This window comes from Xyrauchen texanus, chromosome 43 (genome assembly GCF_025860055.1).
Source record: "Xyrauchen texanus isolate HMW12.3.18 chromosome 43, RBS_HiC_50CHRs, whole genome shotgun sequence".
NCBI lineage: Eukaryota > Metazoa > Chordata > Actinopteri > Cypriniformes > Catostomidae > Xyrauchen > Xyrauchen texanus.
In genome coordinates, this window is record NC_068318.1 from 10,148,833 (window position 1) to 10,166,370 (window position 17,538).

Consider the following 17,538-nt stretch of genomic DNA (forward strand, 5'->3'; position numbering starts at 1 on the left):
GAATTCTATAATATTATGCTTTCATTCCGGAGCCCTGGCTTCAAAATGTAAAGTTTTTATATTTTCCACAAGATGGCGCCATTTTTCTTGTGTTAGCCTATGGAACAAATACATTATTTTTTCCTATTTTCTGTTTGTTGTATTATAGAGCACTGCAGGCCAATTTAATAAATGGTGCAGCTGTGTGTGTGTGTGTGTGTGTGTGTGTGTGTGTGTGTGTGTGTGTGTGTGTGTGTGTGTGTGTAAAAACAACAGTGGCTTTATGTAAACAAACTGGCATTTAAAGGGTTAAAATCCTGAAAATGCATGAATATTTGGTCGTTATGTTCAGGACAGTGGAAAATAATATTAATATATATTTTTATGGCCGCTTTTTTGATGCAGACATTTTTGTCCTCTAAGGAACTTTTTTGTTTTTTTAAATCTGACACCACAAAAAATAACAATGCATCAAAATCAATGTTGTTGCTAATCATTGACATATCCCAGACTGTGATAATCAACAAAAAAATTAAGTAAATAAATTCCCCTTTGCATTTAGTATATGGAAATAATATTTTTGTTTTGTAAGAAAATAACAGTGGCATTATTAGATTATTAGATTTTTACATTTCATAGTATTTTTGATTACTTTATTATTATTCTAAAATTTGGAAAATAGCAATAATAAATAATGTGCCCAAAAGTACATATATAAGTACATGTGATATCTGTCTGACATATTTTATGTTTTCAAGTATTTCAACATTTATTTCAGAAAACATTTTGGATGCACAGTCAAAGAAATAGTTTTGTTTTATTTCCTTTTTTCTTTCTTACAAAACAGAGAAGTGGCAGTGGGGAAAAGTGCTTACAGGCTATCTGTCATAATAAATACAAGAATATAGAGGCCTTGTCCCCCATTAAGAACACAAGAATGTATTTCTCAAATTTAAATTACAATTTCAGACTTTTTCCCTGGTCTCAGACCTGTACACAACTCCGATCTGTTAACGTGTATGCAGCAAGTATACAACATTCCAGCTCTCTTGTCATGGCTGAGGCATAACATGTTTGGATAAAACAATAAAACACAGACACATTTGCCTTCCACATAAAAGACACTGCTTAAATAAAATACATGTAAATTTTCTTGACATGTAGTTATCGTTACATTTAACTGAAGTGCTCTTTTTAGTTTCAATCTACCTCTTCTTTTTCTTGTACACAAAATATTGTTTGCCATTTATTATCCCTTCTTGATCCCCTTCTTGTGTGTGTGTGTGTGTGTGTGTGTGTGTGTGTGTGGGTGGTGTGTGTGTGTGTGTGTGTGTGTGTTTGGAGCACTGTTTTCACTTTGAAATAATCTCGTCTTAAGGTTAATGTTAATTATGGTTGCTCTAAACCACAGCTGGGAAAAAAACTCAAGTAAATCAGTATAGCAACAGTTATTGCAAAGCATATTTGTAAATTATAACAATTCCAAAAGCTGCAGCTTGTCAAGGAAGATATCAAGGTTTTAGATGTCTTAAATAATTTTCTTAACTCTTAAACAAACAAACAAAAAAGTTCCTTAATACATTCCATGAAACCATTTCACTTAATTTCTCACAAACCATCTGCTGCTTTGGAAACAAAATATTTCTTAACATATTCCCTAAAATCAATTAAATGGGCATTTCAAAAAATCTAATTTCAAACAATGCACAATTTTTATTCTTTTCAACTTAAAAGACTGTATGCTGGACCAATCGAGCGCAGCACCATATTCAATCTTAATAAACATTTGAGGTAAAACTACTAGTTCTGCATGAACTTTGCCCTTGGAGGGACAAAAATAATGAATTGAACTTAAGATCTTTTAGGTAGCATAAATCCATTTGAATGCCCAGTACAACATGCATAATCAATTGTGTCACTAGGCAAAGCATGTTTTGCGTGTTTCATTGAGGTAAATAAGATAAAACATGTCTTACCACCATGTCCTGTGCCATTTATTTTCCATTCTTCCTTGCCTTTTTCAACCTATATCTTTAACACTGATGCTGGTAACTTTACATTCCTTTTGTTTGCTTTCAAAGTCATCTCCAAATGCTGAACAATTGCAGAGTGAGATGAGACTATCAGGAGAAGGGGATGAACCAAGAGCGCTTTAGTCTTACAGTGTGTGCTCAAGTGTCTTTTTTTTTTTCTTCTTTTTTTCCCAAAAGTCCAGATCCTGGTCTTGGTGACACAAGTCCATAATTCACAGGTCACAAATAGGGTTTCCCGTAACCAAGTGTGAGTAGATGCAGGTGAGCAAAATCCTGTTCAATGAAACCAGAGAGGAAACAGTCTCTCTCTTTGGGAGTTCAGAGGTCAAGAGCACGACGGACCGCAACCTTCTCCCCAGATCTGACCTCTGGGGTCGATGGAGGAGTGGGCGGAAGTTTGGAGCAGGAGTTCAGGGTGAAGGGGTCAGAGGTCAGGGGTATGGAAAGGCAGGGAGGCGTTAGCGGCTAAGAGGGAGCTGAGGCAATGTCATGGCCTGATGAGGGAGACTCTGTGTGGTAAGCACCGAGAACGGATGACCTGCGAAACCAAACAAAAGAAACATTTACATGTATGCATTGGCTGACACTTTTATCCAAAGCAACTTACAGTGAATTGAGGGTATACATTTTATCAGTACGTTAATGTATTCCATGGGAATCAAACCCAATTACTTGGCATAGCTAGCACCAAGATGTAGATAAATGTAGTTAAAGGAATATTCCGGGTTCAATACAAGTTAAGCTCAATCAATAGCTTTTGTGGCATAATGTTGATTACCAAAAAAGTTCATTTCATCCTGTCCCTCCATTTCTTTAGTCATAAACTTAAGTCAGTGAGGCACTTACAATGGAATCGGGCCAATCTGTAAACATTAAAATACTATGTATAGTAAAGATGTAAGCAATATATTGTAAAGATAATTTTAGTGTAATATATATATATATATATATATATTATGGTTTAAACAACTTCACAGCTCAAATAATACACACTTTTTAACAGAGGAATACATTTATGTGATTATAAAATTATAAGCTTCACATTTCCGCCTTTAAACCTTCCAAAAATTGGCCCCATTCACTTCCATTGTAAGTGTCTCACTGTAACCTCAATTTATGCTCTCTTTTTTGCTTTTCAAAGAAAAGGAGGGATGAGTCTAAATAATTTGTTATAACTTGTACTGAACCTGGAATATTAATAATGTTAATCTTTATTCTAATGCCTATGATTTCTGATTACTGTGTTGTAACTTTAAATTATAAAGTTTGGTCATAAGATACATTTGTATTGTAATTCGAGTTGTATAGTTACCATGTTTCAGGAAACACTCACTTTCGATGTACCCGTGCAGTGCCACCATGCGTGCTCTCTCAGGACTGCCGAAGGGAGAGTAATGCAGCTCGTCCGGGAGTGAGGGGGGCATGCGGGCCTGCGGGTGACTTTGAGGTGGGCCGCTGTGCTGTGGAGTGTGCTTTTTATGTCTCGCTCTGCAGTTTTGAAACCAAACCTATGAAAATACAACCAAGCATCATGAAGCTCTCTTTTGATTGCATTTTATTGAAATGAACAAGCATGAAATGTAGACAGAGGCAAAAATAGGGCAATACATTCTGTTTTTTTTTCACCTGTATGACTCGTCTACTCAATCCTGTCATGTCTGCCAGCTTCTGCAAGGTCTGAGCGTCAGGGTTGTTGTCCTGTGCGAACTGTGCCTGCATTACCTGTGCATGCAACAAGGATCAAAACCAACATTAGGTAATTTACTGAGAAAATAGCTTTTATTTGTATAGAATTTATATATTAATGAATCGCATGCAAGGGTAAACCATACAAGTATATAAAATACCAGTTAACTGGATATTAAAGGAATATTCCAGGTTCAATACAAGTTAAGCTCAATCGACAACATTTGTGGCATAATGTTGATCACCACGCGGTTACAGTAAGGCACTTATAACGGAAGTGAATTTAATCAAGTGAATTTAATCAAATATACACTTTATGTCATTTTGAATCATAAGAACAATTTGTATAATAAATCCCAGTTATCTAATATGACTTGTTTGATCATTTAACCTGTAGTTGTTCTGCAGTAAAGGACGTCCGTGCTCTTTTGGCCGGTTTTGGTTGACTATCCTGTTCCGATGGGACTGCACCCTCCAGAGTGAGCCCACTTCCTGCGTAAAAAAGTGGGCGAAGGGAAAAAGTGATTCATTGGTTAGACAATCTTTCGAGAGAAGCAAGACTAACCTCATTGTTCAAACTCGCATGCATACACATACCACTTTCAGCAGCTCTTTTTAGGTTCTCCACCATTGTGTCATAATGGATCCGACAAAGTACTTTTTCTTCCACCAACCCAAACTCTTCGCCAGTGGACAGCTGACGTTTGCAGGAGAAACATGCGAAGCAGGCCAGGTGGTAGGCATTGCCCCTGGCTCGCCGTACCCAGTCGCTGGCATAGATCTGGCGACCACAGCGGGCACACTTTGTACCAAACCTACTGTGAGACAGAGGAAGGCTTGGGCATCAATACTCATTACAAACACTGTACTGAACAAACATTATATGGTAATTTTATATATGCATTTCTCACAAAAATCCATTATATGGCATGGTAATGGAAGCTTTTCGTCTTTGTCAAAGATTATATTTTACTTGAAGTTTTAAATGCATAGTAGCTTCAGAAATGAGATTACTCAAATCTTTGACAAGTCCATGAATGAATTCCAGTTTAATAGTGGAATAAATAGGTTCTCTCTCTATATAGCTCTCAATGGCAAAAGACAGAACACAGATAGACTGAACCGTGTCCAAAAAGATAACCGCTAAACGTGTCAGACACGGCTATAAAACTCTCAGCACAAACAAACCACTAGTAATTCTATGAGCTGCGGGTCGGGAGGAAATGTCTGCTGATAAACTGTGCTGATAGGATCCACACTCAGGGTCTTGATTTTATCCAACAAAGTGCGTAATGCATACCTGTAACACCTCTATTTTTAAACCATCTGTCCTTTTTCTTTTGTGTGAAGGATTTAAAATAGTATGCATTTAAATGACCAAATGAATGAAGGCTGGGTTAGAGTAAATACTATTGTTAATACGTAATATTAAATACTATACACTCTTCAGTTATTTCATTATTGCATTTCATGTTTTCATATTATTCACATGTAAAAGGTCATCAGGGTTGCACTATTTACAGTATTGAAAATAATATATTAGAGTATACTATTGTAATAATACAGTAAAAGTTTAAATTCTTATCTTTTCTTCTCTGAAATTTAATACAATTAATGTCAAAATGAATGCGTAATGTACAGACTCCATTCAAACTTTAACTGGTAGATAATTTTAGAAAATTACAATGCTGGAATGTTCTCCATTCAAAATCGAACCTACATTGTAATATTTACATACTATATTGCGATTGGCCTTCTTTCTTGCATTATTTGCATACTATTGTTGTCATGTGGTTCTTTATTTATTTCACCATCTATAGCCACATTTACACTTCAAAGACAATGTCATATTGTTAATGCCCTTCTCTGAACAGTAAATCTCTGAACACTAGTATGTTATAATTGAAATGCTGCATATTGTTGATATTTCTACTGACATTATGAGTTAATCATCAATTACTCAGCCAGCTCTTATTTGTAAATGGCTTGCAAATATTCCATATTTAATTTCGCCCTGCATTTCCAGAAGACATTTGGCCACATTATTGCTTCAAGCACATATTTTGTTATTCTGTGATCAACCAGACTTAATAAACAATCATCCATATAAACCCACAGTAAATACACAGAGCCTGCTGTATTGAAGTCAGAAGATCAGGTGTTATTTTGACTGCACTCCGCTGACCATGCTGTTTTTGACCCAGACATCATATTTGGGTGACCAAGAGAGAGTTTCATTGTTCCAGTGTTGAGAGGACCAATGGAGCTAGAAGCAGAGTCTTAGACTAATGCTCTGCAGATGGCCCCATACCTCCCTCCACCACCACACCTCTGCCATTGGGAGCTCTTATGTAAACAAAATGTCGTACACAACCTCCTCCAACTGCAACGAAACGTGGGATATCAAGATAGCCGGTTTGGCCGAGCTTCCCCCATCTAGGCTACTGAAGAATGATGACACGGGCCCTGAGCGCCAGATTCCCTGCAGTGGGGCCCCTGCAGAGTTCATCCACCAAAAATGACATCACAGCCTTGCAGGGAGCCCCACAGGGCTCAAGGAAATAAGAAAATGGTTACTGTGATTCTTAAACTTGCCTCTTTGATCAGCACTTGTATGTATGTGGAATAATTTGTCTCTGCCAATCTCCACTTGAGGAGGATGATTCGGTCAAAAACCGAAACCAAACCTGAATCACAAACCTTGAAAAATATTTACCTTCCTCTTATTTACAAAGTATTGATATGCACAACATGCCTTACATATTAATGCCTGCGAAAATGATTCAAAGGCTTTTCTGTGTATATTGCAAACCATATTCTGACAGCATCATTCCAGACAAAGACTACAGCGTCTGAGTAATGATGCATTTCAGACGCGTGTTTAGAGGAGAAACATTGCGGAACAGACTTGTAATCTCTCATGTCAGTTCATCTACCACAAAGCCGTAAAAATCTTAAGGGGGATTTTTTTTCATTCAGATCTGCAGCGTGTCTGATTGTGCATCGTTGTGCTTATCCTGGATCTATTACTGTCCTGCAAATCATAACTCGTAAGGGAAAATTCTTGCGCAAAACAATTCCCTCAGCCCCTGAGAAATCACCATTGGCTGGAATAAGGATGCTTGGGGAGGAACAAATTCTATAGATTATATTTTATATACTGTATTATAATCGGAGGTAAATCTCCCTCTCAGAGGGAGATGGACAATATGGGCAATACGTGTTGCAAGACTGCTAAAACACAATGTTATGGCAAGAAACACTATTACTGTTGCTCATACTTTGGATAAGGGGATTTTGGGTTAGGGTCAGGGTTAGGCACCGTTTTTGCTACAGACATAAATGATTGCTCAAATCCTAAAAACCTGTGGATGAGTGGTCCTGTTACTTTTCTAAATAATCAGACTTACAATTTTTGCTTAGCGGATGATAAAACAGGAATAAAATCACATTGAAAGAAGGACCCAAGCCATAACTAGGGACCAGAATATCATACAGACCTAGGGGTGGGCTCTTTTGTCTTGGGCCAGTAAGCAACCAACCAGAATGCCCAAGCAACCACTATAATACCATCGCAATAACCCAGAATACACTGCCAACTGCTTATCAACCAGTGTTGGTGAGTCACTCAAAATAAGTAATCTGTTACAAATTACATCAATAAAAATGTAATCTGATTGCTTTATAGATTACTTAACTGAACAAGTAATCACATTACTGATTGCTTTACTTTTAATTTACTGACAGAAATATTTAGTTTTTCCGCTCAGTCAAAATAATGTTATTTGAATATTTTCTCCTTGTTCATTGTCGCAATGCAAACAGATGTACATACAGTATGAATTAATATTTTAAAAATGTTGTAAATAATATTATTTCAGAAATGTGTAACCCAAGTAATGTATGTAAAATGTTGAAAGTAAGTAACTGATAACAAAAATGTTAAATGTAACGTGTTACAATAGGTTTTGTGTTAAAAGTAATTTGATTATACTAACAAACCACTTTGTAATTGGATTACACCCAACACTGTTTGCAAAACACTCGTGCAACCACACACAACACCTTATCAACTGCATAGCAACGCACTGGCAACCATACACAACAACACCCTAGCAGTGTTGGTGAGTTTTGCACAGGCAAGCACAAAAAACAGTTTCTCCAAAAATTTTAAATCTAAAAACATTTAAAACAAATGTGTAATCTAGAATGGATTTGGTAAATGCAATGACATCTCTGACCTTCAGAATAAATCCTTAAAAACATGATTCTTCTCTTTCATATTTACATTCAGTCAATTTCAATCTTGAAACACATTTCATACTTCAGTCATCAGTCACTCATATAATTCCCTGCACACTCTGCAATGCTACAGGTTATGTTATGCAGAAGCTCTGTTTATCTCCATACCTTTCTGCATTTAAACACAGAGAAGTCTTGTATGTGCATATGGGCCGTTACAGTACGTCATCTACTCCAAAATCTACCTATCTCATCTCCACACAAACCCACTCAGGTTACTGCCTTATTCCTTCACTCTGTCTTTATCCTTTGGCTCCTCTGATTAACAGCCTCCTTAGACTTCCTGTGTGGCCTGATGCTTGTGCCTTTGTGGCTGCTGTTTTTTCTTGTCCACAGACATAGTTTAGGTACAGTCTCCGCTCTGACCCTTACCACCAGATCTCTGACCACTTGCCCGCCCTCCCTCCTTGCACACAGAGTAAACCCACTTTGATTTCCTGCAATTACATTCTATTAGAGGAGCTGTCAATCTGGCTCAGATATGAGACTAACATATATTAAACATATCTCCTTTTGTTTTGTTTTTGTTTTTTGCAAGAAATCAATGGAGATCCTTTTCCTTTCAAGCATATGATGGCTGTCCTGTAACGATGTTCTGTAGTAGCAATCCAGCAGACAAAAAATAAACTGACCCAAATCAGTCTGGCATTGGGTTTTGAGAGCTTGCACTATAGATAAACACAACTCTCGGTGTCACAGCTGTACTTATGATCATAATAGCCACCTCAGCACAGTTTAAATCTGTTAGTAGCTTGACATGCCTGAAGACCGTCAGCCACAGTAAAAACCACCTTACCTATGAAAGAGAACATGCAAATATTTTCCAAGCAAACTTTTACAATGAGGTAATGACAGTGAAGTAATTTCTCATTGCAGGATAAAACCACAGGGTAAATTTCAGCACTGATATACAGTATGAATATGAACATAAATGTACAGAATATGTTTGAAATATAAAGATGGCTATGTTCTGCTTACTGGCAGTGGTTATGATGATGCAGAGTATGAAGTTGACCTCTTTAAATGAAAGGCTCAGTAGGGTACAAAGCTCTAGCAAACTAAAAAAGGGTGGAAACCACTTATGAGCCTGCCACTCTAGTTCCTTTCAAAAACACTCATCATCCTCCTCTTTCTACCCTGATGGAAAGTTCTTTCCTGGCTTCTCTCAATGATCTCTTGCTCTCAAGTTTGCAGAGGACTATGACAAGAGAGATGTTTCGGTGCCACCATAGGAAAATGCACATTTACTGTACTTCAGATCACTGAACTTAAGTCTACAAGCTTGCAGCAAATACTGTCTCTTTTAAAGGGTAAACACGAATACATTACAGGATTATCCACTATTCTGCTACTGTGTACGGTTTTGCGATTCAATGTAAAAATAAAGTAACTTAAATTTGGTTCAATTCGTTTAACATTAGTTATTGTCTAGTTATAGAACTAATAATGAGCAATACATTTTTTACAGAATGTATTAATCTTTGTTAATGTTAGTTAATACAAATGCAATTGTTCATAGTGCAGTAACTAATGTTTACAAATACAACTTCTGATTTTAAAGTTGTATTAGTATATGTTGAAAGTAACATTACCTAAGATTAATAAATGCTGTAAAAGTATTATTTGTTGTTAGTTTATGCAAACTAATGTTTAAAATAAATTAAAGTGTTACCAATTAAATTTAAAAACAAAGAATGTTAACTCTAAATAGAGTTAAGCAAACAAATACTGATTAAGTTGTCAGAGAAACAGGAATTTGGGAATAGTGCTTCATTTTGAGGCTATATTTAGCAATGACAAAACCAAAGTCCCTGTGGTTGCCTTTTTAAAATAGAAAACCGTAGAGGAACGTGAAACTAAACAAAATACTCCTCGAGGGCAAAACTTTCAGTTTTGTTTTGGGTGATGCATTCGCTCCTGTAAATATCTAAATTATAGGTACAATGAAAAAAAGTTAACCTAAAAATGTGCTTCATGTGATAACATCTATATTAGCTGGCTTAATATTAATGTTTTATTCATTCATATTATGAATAAGTTTAAATATTATTTAAAATGTCTGAATCAACCTGGATACATTAGTTTACACAAACCAAATTAATTCTAATAGTTAGGACAGATAGAAAAAGCTCCTTAAGTTAACAAATTGCAGGTTAACACATTTTAGAAATGTGTCTGAATACTATAAATGTGAGATAAACAGTATAATTATAATAAATCAATATACATTAAACCAAGAGGACATTTCATTCAACTGGAGTGAATAAGCATTTCTCAACTGAGAATGATCACAGTTGCTTAATTGTAGACCTCTATTGTACTGAACCGCAACTCGCCATCTTGACAACATGGTTTCCACCCCAAATAAGATCAATAACATAATCCCTACCCAATACGATCCAGTTTGTTTTCTTGAATTCAAATATACTTGTCACATCCTCTGTGGCATATTATCTCACTTGCTCTTACGGATAAACAGCTATCTGCCAGCCACTGAGAGCTCCCAAATATCCCAGTCTCAATAGTACTACTGTTGCTCAGTGAAGATCAAGGCATTGATGCAGCATCTCGTGGAGCATCTCTTCAGATTATTGGATTAAAAACAAACCCTCTCCTGCAACTCAGCTTTGACTTTAAAGGGTCCAGTAATTCACACTGACAGTGAATAAGCAGGGAAAGCTAGCCAATAACATACTGCCATTCACAGGCTTCTGAGTGCTCTGCAATCATGCCATATTGCAACCCTTGTACCCTCAATGCAATATCACAGCTTTGCCCTCTTGGATTTCCTTCACTCACAGACTTTCTATGAGCATAATATGGGTTTTAAAAATTGCTTGAGATTTACTAGATTCAATTGTTTAACTGGAATTTGATTTAAACACTTTTCAATGGCATACTGTACTAATATTCAAGCAATCAAGCACTATTTAGACCTCTTATTATATTCCTATTGGCACCATATCCCTTTGTAGGCAGTAATTGGAAACTTTTTGCATACACCAAGGACATTTAAGGGCTTGAGCTCAATTATTGTAATACAGGCAATATAATAACATAATTGTATTATTTTACATCAAACGTGTTTCCATAAGGGAGCCTTAGATATTATGTTTAATATAGCTCTTAATTCTCACACTGATGAATAAATGATCTACAATATACTTATAATAAATCGATTGTAATGAATATTGAAGGTCGCGTGTGTTTTGATGGCGCAAAAATATGGAAAGTGGTACAAGACAAACGTTTGTGTTTGTTTGTTTGTAATCATTTGAATTGTTTCAAGAGGTTTTTATCGCGGATTTTGTATCAACGCCACTAAAATAAATTACAAACGGTAAATTGTGTAATTCTGTGTTGCTATTTGTTGTGGTAAAAAATGAGATCGTAACTTTTTGAAGAAATCATACCTTTGGCATTAAACCTTTATACGCAACACACACGTAAAACATGATCAACCATAAGTAAATAATGTAGGCCTAGTAGTAATTCGCTGAAATGCCCACTTGATATTTTTGAGGACAAAAAGTGAAAAACTTACCCTACCTGAAATAATCCATTTTACAGAAGATTTCCTTATTTTTAATGTAGCAGCTGTTGTGCTGTCGCAGTGAAGTCCTGCAAACGGAACATTCCAGACACCTCACGTGCCAGATCAGATTATTAACCTGTAATAAACAGAACATGTGTTTATTAATAATAGTAATAATAATAATAACTAATAATAATAATAATAATAATAATAATAATAATAATACATGTGCTTTATGACACAAAATCTCTCTATTAGGAGAAAAGTGAAAAGAAAAAAAAAGAAACGTTTTTTTTTTTTTTTTTACATTTGGCAAAATTTGTCGTTTTAAGTGTGCATAGAAATGTAAAATGTAATTTCAAAATGCAGTAAAATGTTTAGGTCGAAACAAACATGTAGCCTATTTACAATCTCAAAAATATTGGCATTTAAATTGTGGTTGGCTGCTAAATAAAATGTTTTGTTTTTAATCAAAGTTATGATTTGAAAGATGTTGCTAAATACTTTGACACTGTGTTCATGGTTGCATTGGGTTTCGTTATAAATACGCATGCATAAGCAGCAGTTTTGTTGAATTTCAAGCGAAAAAATTTTAATCGAACTTGCAACAAAAATCCGTCCATAAATCAATATATTTATGAGTATTTAAAGCAAACTGTCTTTGGAAAATGTTGGGCACATGTTGGGTGCATCTTAGAATTTTTTTTATTCCGTCGATGAAAAAAGATCAAGCCCAAATATACGTAATTATATGGCTACTGGAAGAAACTATTTTTTTTTTTTTTAATTTTAAGCTTGTGTGATAATTTCTGTCAGACCCTTTCTAAAATGCAAATAAAACACGCGCTGCATAAAAACTAAGGGAAAAAAGGAAAATTGACTGAAAAAAACGTCTGAAATCGTTCACCTTGGATGAATTGTAATAAACTCACGCGCATTGTTGTATTAGTTTCCGCAAAGACCCAAAACAAACCGAGACAGATCGCGAGCTTATGATCCTCGCGCTTCACGCACGCGCTTCCTGAAAAACAAGCAGCACGCGAGCACATGCATCGATGCTGTCAATTCAGCCACTAAAAAGGCTCAACGTTTTTAGAAAATAACGAAAAGAAGCGATATTCATCGTTGCAAATATTACAAATAAAATAAATCAATCATATCCAACAGCCTATTTTTGTATTTATTTTTTTAACCCTCGTGTTCTGTTGAGAGATGGATGGGCTCCCACACACCCCACTGATGTCTGTGTAACAATAATAATAGGCTTGTCATTTTCGGAAATAATCTATTAATGTCCCCAGAAATTATTTTGTCTTCCTCTGACCAAATCAAAACCCAGTATTATTTGTCACCATTTGTGTGTGCAGAAATGCCATGCAAGTAACGTTGTTTCAGTGTGAGGTTATTTTAACCCCAGCAAAAACACAGTAAAGAAAAGACCAAATAAACAAATAGAAAATAAAATAAATTGTTTTCAACAGGTTTAAGCCTACAAATATAACCGATTACCCGTGTGATTATGCTAACACCAGCCTATCTTGAAAAGTATTTGCATATAATACATTATTAGGCTATATCTTGGGCCTCTGATTCTGAGACACAAAATCAAATTCATGTTAAATATTATTTTATTTTTTTATAAAAAAAATCATGGAGGATTTTTTTTTAATAATCAGTTTTCATAAGATTAGGAAAAGTCAGAACTATTATTATTATTATTATTAACCTCGTATACTTAAATGTATACTCTCAGATCCCAGAACAAGAGGGTCCTCCTGACTAAGCAATCAAAATACATAACGTAAACAACAAAATACTCGATCATTTTAACAACATAATGTCTGCAAAAGTCAATCGGTCAGAAAGCTTCAAACGGTTCAAAACACAAAAACACACCCGGTTCACTCGTAAACAGACTCGTCACACCTGAGACGACACGCGCGCGCGCGCGCCCTCGTACCTTGAGAAGGTATCTGTCCAGGATCTCGAGTCCACAGCTCGCGCACACGTTCTTCCCGGTAGACGGCACGGAGGAGACGGTGGACGTGGGCGAGCAGATGGATGGAGTTGAGGGGGGACTCGGCGAAGAGCGAGTGTCGTCTTTCTCCATATTAGATCTGTGAGATTCCCCGTCAGACTGTGACTGAAAACGTTTAGATGGTTTAGCATCGAATGACAACTGATATTTGGAAGTCAATTATGATACTTTCAAGACACGAGTGTTCTACTGACACAATTGAGGGCTATCAATATGAATACTTTTAAAGTTAAGAGACTCCAATAGCTATGTGGAACAAGCAGAAATCTTCGATGATTTTCAATATGCAAAATATTATGATGCATTGGAAATAGTCAAGAGTGTTGTGTCAAAGGCCTAGTCTGCAAAAGAAAGCAAAGCACATGCACTAACATAGTAAAGATGCCAAAGGTTGCTTTTATAGCTTCTCCTCCAAACACTCACCATAGCGTGTCCGTGTTGACCGTCCACGCAGCGTGATGCTCCCGGTGTGCTCTGTGAATCTGGAGAGATCACCTACAACACATAAGCCACAGTCAACCAACAGTGCTCCATCTCAGGCATCTCATCTCTCGAACCATCGTTTCCTGGTCTATATATGCACCCCAAAACAATAAAACCGCTTTTAACTGTGCGTCGAGAGCCTCGCAACAAAAGCGCCTGTTTTAATGAAGCGATTTCAATTTGGATTGATTTTTTCCCCCCACACTTAACCCGTGCCTCTTTCCATAATCGTATTTCCACGCAATCCAGGGAGCTGGAAAAAAAATAATAAACTACTTGCAATTACAAATAGCTTGAAATGCTCGCGATAAGAGGACCAGAGAGTGTCAATTTCAACTGCCAATCAGAGAAAGCAAAGGGCCACCCAAAGAATTGCAAATTTGATTTTTAATGGCTGTAATTAAAATCTAATTTTTCCTCTGCAGACTTGGCATGTGAAGGGGATGGACCGAAAAATAACACGATTCATAATAGATCCTGATTCTCATGACATCACTTTAAGGTGAAGATGTTACAGGCTTCGTGAGATGATAAAGCGAGGAGGACTTTGGCAGCGAGATTTCAGACTGAGCAACATGTTGGCTGAAGAAAATGAGGCTCCTTCACGTGTGCAACCAAGCTTTTCTTTTTTATGAAAATGAATGCATTAAAAATCGGCATTGTTACAATACACACGTGATAATAGTAAAAATCGTACCTGTTTTGAGGGAATTCCTTCGGATAAAAATTGATTTCCCTCTGATAGAGGGGCCAAAGCCTCATTTTTCCAATACATGGAGAAAAAAGAAAGAAATAATATATATATATATATTTTTTTGTGACGGAGTGAAGCTTCTCTTTAGGTCTTTTTCTTATATTTTTGTCTTCCCTCGCGCGCTACCCTCATATACGCGGCCAAATTTGGTCTTAGATCAACTAAGTTCGCCGTTTCTGTTCGAAAAGTCAATCAGCAACGAAACTACTTATCAATAAACTTTTACAAATCTAAAGGAAGTCTTCAGATTCGTTATAGGTGAATAAACCGGACCAGATGCGGTCGAGCGCGAGCGGTTCGTCGGGACGCCTTATTTAGGACTGTTTGCACGACTTTTCCTCCTCTTTTGGGATGCAGTTGCTTGATACAGGAAGTATAGAAAATTGAGGGGCTGGCAGGTTTTGCTCCAGCTCTGCTCATAGGCAGTCAAAGCACAGCCTACCTTCTGAAAGTTTACAGATCAGAGGGGAGGGAATATATGATCCGGCACGGAGGAGTGTGTGTATCGAGATTTTGTGATAGTGAATCCTTGCATTAGCTATGCTTGATGGTTTTTAATTGTCTGACAAATTACTGAAAAATTCCAATAAAATAATTATAATAAAAAATTACAGGCACGTAAAGAAGTTATGTAGCTGGTTTTATTGAATTAATTATAATAATTGAAACATGATATTTTTTAAATAATTGTTTGGCACTAGTTATTTATTTATTTATTTATTTATTTGAAGACTTTTAAGAGTCTTTCATTGCGCATTTGCTTTATAAATTGCTCAGGCCACATCTACAAATGTGAACATACAATACGTAGCCTAAAATGATGCGTGTATCGAAAAATCAAATAGACAATAAGATGCATGTATTAGGCATAGGAGGGATCCCCCGAATATTTACGTTATCATCAGGTCAAATCTATCACATCTATCTCTCTTTTTAACATCGGTTTAATACGTTAAGATTTTACTCAGTTGTTTTGTGACATTTCTCAAATCTCATAAACTGAATGCTGAGCTTTCAAGCTTTTGTGACAGTGAGAAACTATATTGTCATGTTCTGAATGTGGCACCATATATAAGTTATAGATGGTCTATAATTAATAATCGGGATCACGTCTCATACTAAAGGCCTATTATTATCCAAATTCGTAATGACGCAAAAGTCCACACAAAACATTTCGATTTTTTTTAAATAACATTGATTTTTTTTAGAGAGCTCAAACTGTTCGAGCATTAGGCTACATAAAGTTCATTGCAGAATAGGCCTATATATTTATCAAAGCTTGTATAGGCCTATGTAATACATTTTGATTTCCATATTTTTATGCAGCGAACTCAGTTCCGTATTGCAAACTGCATTCATTTAAAATTCTTTCTATTTCTGAATTGAAATAAGCCTAACCCTTGTGCGACCTTCGGGACATTTTTGCCTTTTTCATTTTGCCTTTTTCATTTGTGCTTGTGTTCATGCCAACGGCTTAAGTTGTGTGTGTATTTTTTAGTGAATTTTGACATTTCAACCTCAGTTTCTAAATACATCTATAATATACTGTGTATACAAAATAGTTACACCCAGGGCCTTCATGACAAAAATGTCCCCATTGAAACCCATCAAAACTCCAATATTTGATCCCAGTGCCTTTAAAATCATGAATACAATATTTATATTTTTAATATTTTCCACCAGATGGCACCATTTCCCTCATGTTTAGCCTATGGAGCAAATACATGCTTTTTTCCTATTTTCTGTATTATAGAGCACTGCAGGCCAAATGAATAAATAATGCAGCTAAAATTGTGTGGGTGTGTTGGTATGGATGTCAGTGTGTGTTTGTATTGAGAAATGTGTGTGCGTGTAAAAAAACAACAGTGGCTTTATGTAAACAAACTGGCATTTAGAGGCTTAAAATCCTGAAAATGAATGAATATTTGGTAGTTATGATCAGGACTGATGCTGGTTGAAGTCATTGAAAGTGGAAAATAATATAAATGCATAATATTTTTATGGCAATTTTTTGACATGGACATTTGTGTCCTCTGAGGTCCTGAGAGTGAGGTTTTGTTTAGTCTTTTTTTTTTTTTTTATCTGGCACTGCACATAAAATAATAATGCATCAAAATCAATGTTGTTACTAATCATTGACATATCCAAGACTGTGATTATCTAAAGAAAATTTACAAAATAATATATATAATAATAATTTTATATCTATATTCCCCTTGCCAATGCAGCACACAGAACGCTATTATTATGTGGGGAAGAAACTATTCGGGTAAAATATTCAGGTAGAGAGAGAGAGAGAGAGAGAGAGAGAGAGAGCGAGAGAGAGAGAGCCTTTTCTCTCTTAAACAGCAGTTGCAAGGCGATGAAAAGATTGTGTGCGACTCGATGTATTCATGTATGTAGTCTATTGAACATGAAGGTATTTTAAGTGCAGTAAAAGAAGGGGATCATAAAGGAAAACGAAAAAGCCGTTATAGAACCACACTATTATTCCTCTTCCGTTTGGATTTAAATTTTGAATTTATCACGTTTTGTCAAAGCATTCGAATGAAAGCGCAATAACAGTGACGTTCTGTTGTAACCTGCGAGCATTTCACATTGTTACATCATATTCACCTACAGAATATTCTTCAGTTCTATTGCAGTATCGTAATTGTTTTATTTTGAATTATTTTTACATCTACACTGCAGAAATATGCATCGGACTGATTCGTTCCTATAAACGATT

The 17,538-nt window shown here is 36.0% G+C and overlaps 1 protein-coding gene across 3 annotated transcripts; it reads right to left on the reverse strand.

Moving 5' to 3' along the window:
- Window positions 1-809: 809 nt before the first annotated feature.
- On the reverse strand, window positions 810-15,114 carry LOC127636000 (LIM/homeobox protein Lhx6-like). 3 transcript variants are annotated; one of them, XM_052116347.1, is made up of 9 exons: window positions 14,754-15,114; window positions 13,997-14,068; window positions 13,496-13,678; window positions 11,550-11,671; window positions 4,296-4,513; window positions 4,090-4,190; window positions 3,639-3,734; window positions 3,325-3,520; window positions 810-2,550 (listed from the first exon to the last, which is right to left on the reverse strand). In XM_052116347.1, exons 1-9 carry the CDS (start codon window positions 14,829-14,831, stop codon window positions 2,471-2,473), a joined length of 1,146 nt encoding a protein of 381 aa, XP_051972307.1. In that variant the 5' UTR covers window positions 14,832-15,114; the 3' UTR covers window positions 810-2,470. The 3 variants fall into 3 exon arrangements, with proteins under 3 accessions (XP_051972307.1, XP_051972308.1, XP_051972305.1); XM_052116348.1 differs by having other exon boundaries at window positions 3,346-3,520; window positions 4,296-4,516; XM_052116345.1 differs by having other exon boundaries at window positions 4,296-4,516.
- Between the last annotated feature and the right edge of the window lie 2,424 nt (window positions 15,115-17,538).